At 42.0% G+C, this 7,106-nt stretch overlaps 1 protein-coding gene across 1 annotated transcript; it reads right to left on the bottom strand.

The window, feature by feature from the left end:
• Nucleotides 1-3,409: 3,409 nt before the first annotated feature.
• socs4 (suppressor of cytokine signaling 4) lies at nt 3,410-4,631 on the bottom strand. Its single transcript, XM_026154653.1, has one exon. The coding sequence runs from the start codon at nt 4,628-4,630 to the stop codon at nt 3,446-3,448; it is 1,185 nt and encodes a 394-aa protein (XP_026010438.1). The 5' UTR covers nt 4,631; the 3' UTR covers nt 3,410-3,445.
• Between the last annotated feature and the right edge of the window lie 2,475 nt (nt 4,632-7,106).

Genomic DNA, 7,106 nt, shown 5'->3' with positions numbered 1-7,106 from the left:
GTGCGGTCTTTTTCATGTCCTTATCTCCAAAAGAAGCGCTGGCATTTAGAGGTGTCCTTTGCCAAGAGCAGGATGAATTGTTTTCAGAGTGATACTTCAAAAGCAGCATTTTCCGTACCATTAACTTGTCTAACTGTGACACAGCTGCAGCGTGAACACGCAGGCATACACATGATGTAGGGGAGACCGGGGATAGTTGTAACGTGGGTCAGTTGTAACACTTCCAATTTCTCCAATCAGGGCTAAGTTTCAAATGATGTGACTCATCCTGTGCATGCCCAACTCAGTTGTGCTATCACATGTGAAAAATCAGCACATTTTGTCAAACACAAACAATTTAACACGAAAAAAAGTAATTTGTATGCCAAAAAGTAAGTTTTTCTACTTTATTTCAATTTCTAATAGCATTATCTGCTTTGCAGTTAAACTCATCAAACTTAAATTATGTTATTTGTATGTCTATGGGGATATATTCTGTGTAAGTCTTTAGTGCTAATGTTTTAGCCGTTGGCTGTAATGTTAGCTAGTTCATGGCTATAGGAGTCTGGGTCAGTTGTAATAGCAACAGTCTGGGTCAGTTGTAACAATAACGCAGATGTTACAACTTATCACACTATTACTTTAACTTATATTAAACAAGTTGGGGCAACGACATCAGCAGAGAGAGGTTCACTGGTCGCATTTGTATATGCGGTTAATGCCATTGGCAACACAATTCCTCCACTGTTTGTGTTCCCACACATACACATTCCCACACTGTGTCAGAGATGGACCAGTAGGAAGTACTGGTAGTGGAAATAAATCAGGATGGGTGCAAGAAACAGATTTCCTCATCTTTCTGAAGCACTTTGAAAACCACACCAAGGTAAGCCAGGATAAAAAGTAATGGAATTGCGATGCTGGTGAACAACTACATTTTTTCAGCTTCATTGTTATGTTCAAAATTGGTGCAAGAGTTGTAGGTTATAATGCCCACTGGACCAATGAGGCCAAACTCAAGGAAGACCAACCAAAATTAATGAAATATTCAGTTGCAGAAAATTCCATAATTTGTCTTTTTTGGGGGGTTGGTATATGTTCAAAAGCTAGATTTCTGCATTCTGTCACACACACACATAACTACATAAATGGCTCTAAGTGCATTCATGTGTTGAATAAACAAAGATTACATGTTAATGTTTTGTTAGTACCCTTATTTCATTGTGTTACATTTTACCCCAGGATATGTTAGAACTAAACCAGACTATGGGGTTAATTGTAACATTTCACTCTTTGTGTTTGAGACCATACCATGCAATGGGTAATTGTGCTGCAGAGAAAATAGCTGCACTATTTAATAGCAGAGACATGTAAATACTTTGCATTACATTTTGAATCCACTACCTTAAAAGAGCTCCAATTTACAGACAGAAATGTCAAAAATGTTACAACTATCCCCGGTCTCCCCTACTAAAAGCTATCCTAATATGACAACAAATAAATAAATAAATAAACTCAGACACACAACAGAGGGCGTGTAAATCAAATTTATTGGTGTGTGTATGAATACAATATATGGTTATGAACAGTTTCTCAGTCACAACAGGTACAGGTTAGAGGCACGGCTGATGTTAGGACACATTTACAGAGGCGCTTTCAAAGACAGGCAAACGGAGCAGATCGATGTAGTGCTGTCGCCACCTCGTGGCTGGAGAGAAGAATGCAACCCAAATGAACAAGCTGGACAAGAGGCTGACATTTCACCGGCCTGTATCTGCATTCAAAGAGACAAGAGCACATCAGTCCAGTTTAAGCCGCCCTTCATCATCAGCCACGAGTTAGTTTCAGGTTTGATTGTAAGCTGCTTTCACTGCTGTCATTACTTTGATGAGTTTGGTGGTGGTGGTGGGTGGGGGTTAGTTGTTCTTAAGCCCCGAATGAGGACTAAAGAGGATCTTTTTTTTAATGTCAGGTCAGCAACCCTCAGTGACTGTCTTCAAATATTGATTTCTTTTTTAAATTTAAAATTAAAATAAATACAAGCCTTCTTTATATAGCTTTTATTTTGGTCCTGTTTGGGCATCTCCTCTCTGAAGCTTGTTTTCTGTTTTATCGTATTACATTTGATCAGAAATTTATAAACCGCTTATATATAAATAACTGTGATTTTGCGTGTTTCTTTTATGAAAAGCTGCAGATTTTATTGCTGCCTTTCAACACAGCAGCTGAGAGCTGAAAGGCAAAAGGAACGACATTTGTGCTCCTCGTAGGGTTTTAATTAAGTCTCCTTTCCTGTCATAATGCATCTCTAATTTGCTTACATGTATTGATTGCCAGCAGGGTGTTTGAACCCATTTTGTGTAGCAGATAAAAGGCCAAATTAAAAACAGCATCCTTGTTGTCAGGTCCATTTGCCTGATTCAGTTTTCCTGTGCAGGATCGAGTAATCCATCCGGCACAAAGCAGTTCTCTCCAAAGAGATTCAGCTGGAATTCTGTGTTATATTACATCAATGTTTAAAGATGACCTTATATACTCTATATATATACTCTTGGACTCTGCTAGTAGCTTTCCATTATTCATTTCATACTGGGCTTGGGTACAGACCTGTAGTTCTTCGCTCTCTGACGTGGGTTGCTTTACGTCTTTTTGGCCTTTAGTCAGATTTTTAATCTTTAGTCAGATTTGTTCTTGCTGCTTGTTCATCGCAAATACAAGTTTTGAACAGCAGCTGGGTGGAGCTTTGCTGCTCACATACAGAGCTACATACCTCAGATGGACATATTAAAGATATCCCCTTTCAGTGACATCATAAAGATCCAAAGAATGGTCTGAGTGTTCAGAGCAGACAGAAGCCTGAGCCTTTGGCTCTCAATGACGCTGACCTCGTTATTTGACCTTTCGGAATGAATGTTTAACGAGTAACAGTGCATAGATGTGCATGACAGAAAATAAGAAAAGCATACTAAGTACTTATGTAGATATATTGCAAGGCTGGGATGAAATATCATGAAATGTAGAAATTTGTTCGGTTATGCAGTTAGTGAAAAATCCATAATGCTTGCATATTACTAGATACCCCCAGAGTTGCTTTACCTCAAACATTTGACTGCACTAGCTGTGTTCAGGGTTCAAGACCATAACATTTCTATGATCTTAACATCTTCTGTAATGGAGTGTTGGCTTGCTTAAGTCAACACTCAGGCTGTCTCGCCACAGTCCCCTTTAGTGGTTGTTTTCTTGTTCTGTGAGGCTGTCACTCCTAAATATTGAAAGGCTAAAAAAACAGCAATTGCCATTGTTTGCTATCACACCAAATGGAACTGCAGTACAAATGACAATCCTTGGCTCAAGATCGAATCCTTAAACCTCACGTAACAGCAAACACTGTTAGAATTTAATGGCAGTACTTTTGCCAAGGTGAGCTTCTTTTGCTTGTCCTTAGTATGAGGCCTGATTTGGTTAGTCACACAGCACAGGCCGCGTCACACTTAATATGGTATTGTCTGAGATAGTCCCTGAGCTGAGGTGGCAGCGGCAGGCTGTCTATGCCTCGGTAGGTGGTGCAGCTGCAGATCACTGCCCTGCACAAGTGCTGGAGGGAGAAAGGGAAGTTCCTTGGCAGAGGTCTGGAAAGGAGTGGCTCAAAGAAGAGGCAGGTGGCTGGGTCGCTGTAGTGCCTGAGCAGTCCCGTCACACTTGGATCACGGTACATACACGGGTCACGCACATCAAAGCTGAAACGCTTGCCGTTTTGTTCAATACGTGCATGTAGGGAACGGCTGTAGCGCCGAAAGCTCACTGAGAAGAGAAATTCGTCCTGGGCAGAGTCCCGGAGCAGAAACGTGCCCTCGGGCTGGCCCTCCAGCAGCTCCTCTGCCTCAAAGCGATTCAGCACGCCCCAGTAGCATGGGTTGTTGTTGATCTGTAGGAGATCTGGAACCAGGATGTAGTCCGTGTGTCCACACCTACCTTCTTCATGCCCATGAGCACAAGAAGGGTCCCAGTCCTCCAGACTGGTGCATCCAGGCCCAGGGGAGCAGCATATGTCCTCCCACGAGATGGGGGTTTGTGGTGGAGAGGTAGTGGATGAGACACTAGGTTTGAGGGGAGCCTCCATGTCCTTGAGGGCACTTGGGTGGGTAGCATGATTTTTAATAAGGTGCCAACATCGAGCCAGTTCAGACTTGGGTGAGAATGGGCACTTATCCTGCATGAGCTCTGACACATGGATCCTGCGTTTGGACCAGAAGAGCACCGAAAAGGGTCGCGAGGAGCCCGATGAATGATGGTGGTGATGGTGGTGGTGATGGTGAGAGCGCAGAGGGAAGCACTGGCCAACAGCATCCTGAAACTTCTGCCGCAGAGAGCGCCGTGACAAAGCCTTCCGACACATCACATCGATATCTCCAGACGTCAGCGTGTCCCCTAGAGCGCTGCAGCTACATTTCCTCTCTCTGCGCCTCCTCGAACAGGATGATGACCCCACACCCAACTCCTCCGTCCCGTCCATCTCCATGCCTCCAGGGCTCGACCCATTGCGAGAGCTCCGGGAGCGTTTCTTCCCCTTCCAAATGTAACTGTCTGCGCTCCAGCTGCGGAAGCCACTTTTGGGCCGAGTGTCTGAGCCCCGGGGCTTCTTCTCTGACATGCCTGCTTCCACCTCTCAATCTGTGACGAATGCAAAAACAGAATACTCTGTGACAACTGTACTATGTCTTAGGTTTGAAATATGCCAGAATATGAGTATGAGCATTTAAAAGGTGTCTTTGTTTATCTAAAAAAAGTTTCTTATGATATAGGGATGAATAAGTTAATGGGCTATGAGATGTAAATGTAAAGCTCTATTATCTAACTGGCACCATTAGAAGTGCTTTGTGACTAACACAGAACCCTTCGAGAACTTTCTGTAATCTAGGCTGCTGTGGACTCCCACTGCTTGTTCCTATACTGATCATCATCTCCAGTGGCAATAAATCTAATTAAGGCTTCAGAAACATCCTGCAGACAAGAGCGGACTTGTTCACACAAAGCTGAAGACTTTTCAAGCTTCATTTAGAAATAATTCAAGAGCAAAGTCACTTTGAGACGTGTTAGTTTAATACCTAACATTTCTATTTGCATCAGTTTGCAAACATCATCACTGACAATCCGACTATGATCTAATTAAAGGCAACAGATTGTATACAGCAGGAGATTTAACATCAGACTGGTAATCGCTCTTTGTTGCTATTACCTCTTTGAAGATTAATGCATGAGATTATCTTACCTTCCTAACAGTGTCAGAAATAGAGCTCCACATCCATGTTATGACCACTTGTCCACTGCACACTGGTGTCCATGCACGAGACCAGCCTGCAGCCTTTCTTTACCTCTAACAACCGACAGACTGCTCTGCTTCCTATATAATTATGATGCCAAGTCCCTGAGGGGGCAGCAGTTTCCTCTCCGCCCTGGACGGGTCTGAATGAATAAGAAGAGGTAGAGTGGGGTCGAGCCAGCAGAATGGTTGGGGGTAGCGCGGCAAGGAGAGGGCGGTCTCAGATTCAGACTGAAACATCCTCCTTTCTGTCTTACATCCCTTCTTACATGTCCATTGATAAATTCCATCTCCCAAAAAGATCAAAGATAACCACAGCAGTGAGAATTTTTTTGGTCCATACACAAAAGATATATATTATCCGTGCTTATAATTTTTTCTTTATGTTGCTTTGAGTTGCTTTAACCTGACCAGGACCACAGCTTAACCTAAAAGATCAAAGTGCATTTCATGAAAAGCTTTAAGTCTGTGTGTGGAGGAGGTTATGCCTCAGATTTACAGGCAGTCTGTATGCCTGATTAATGATTCAGCTCTGTGGAGGAAACAAGGAAGCATTTTAAAAAGCTTTACTTATTGATTGACTAACCTTTGAGTTTCCCAGTTAAAACTTCCAGAAAGTGCTGCTGATAGGACTCATCTGTCAGCATGATGTCATGTGTACAGTGTGCGAGTAGGAACATGCCTCTGGCTCTGCATGACATTTTGGAAGATCTATAATTCATGAAACAAATAGACTACATCTATCAAACAAATAATATTACTCCCAGTGGTTTAATGTGTGTGTGTGTGTGTGTGTGTGTGTGTGTGTGTGTGTGTGTGTGTGTGCGTGTGTGTGTGTGTGTGAGTTTCTGTGTGCCCTTTCTGCTCAAAGAGATAAAGGATAGTCATCAATAAATCCCTGACATCTCAGATAATGTAGTGACACTCGACTTCCTCTTAACTGAATATTTAATGCTTTTCACATTACCACACAGCTGAACAGGGTAATAACACCATGTGTTGTGGTCAACAACTGGATCAATTTATTTCACTCAAAACTTTGAAATGAAACATCTGAACTTTACAAAGATGACAAAACCTTAGTAAGGTACTTACTCTCTTTAAAAAGTGTCATGAGCTAGGTTGGGAATCCATGGCCGGAGTAAAAGCCAGCAGCAAACTCCAGGTTGAAAAAGGAAGCTAATGTGGACAAGCAAAAAACTGCAGTTCACTAGAGACTGGCACCAAAAGAGGGTCAGTAGACTCCCATATAAATATGCTGAACATAACAGCACTTAAAATCATATTTAACTCATTTTTATCATGCCTAAAGTTCAATTCAACTCAATTTTATTTACATAGCAACACATTTATAACAACAGTCACCTCAGGGTACTTGATGTTGTAAGATATATATTGTAAGATGCTACAACAACAGAGGGAAAACCTCAACAATCTGGCAAACCTATAATGAGCAAGCACTTGGCAAGAGTGGAAAGGAAAAACTTCCTTTTAACAGGTAGAAACCTCCAGCAGAACCAGGCTCAGGGAGATGCAACCATATGCTGCAACCACAGACAAAAGACAAACTGTGGAAGAGAGCCAAGGCAGATATTAATAATAATTAATTATTAAATGTGTTGTATAAACACACAGTGAGTGAAAAACGTGAGTGAAAAAGAAAGCCTTAGTGCTTTGTGGGAAACCCCCAGCAGCCTAGCATATTGCAGTGTAACTAAGGGAGGTCACCTGATTCAGCCCATATATAAGCTTTGTCAAAAAGTAAACTTTTAACTAGTACTGACCTCTACTAATTCAAGTTACCTAA

The sequence above is a fragment of the Astatotilapia calliptera genome, chromosome 1, assembly GCF_900246225.1.
Source record: "Astatotilapia calliptera chromosome 1, fAstCal1.2, whole genome shotgun sequence".
Taxonomy (NCBI): Eukaryota; Metazoa; Chordata; class Actinopteri; order Cichliformes; family Cichlidae; genus Astatotilapia; species Astatotilapia calliptera.
The sequence above is the reverse complement of the archived record's forward strand: the minus strand, read 5'-3'. Positions and strand labels throughout refer to the sequence as shown.

Bases quoted from the DNA above. Each gene is read 5' to 3' on its own strand.
- socs4 (XM_026154653.1), bottom strand. From the start codon at position 4,630: ATGTCAGAGAAGAAGCCCCGGGGCTCAGACACTCGGCCCAAAAGTGGC.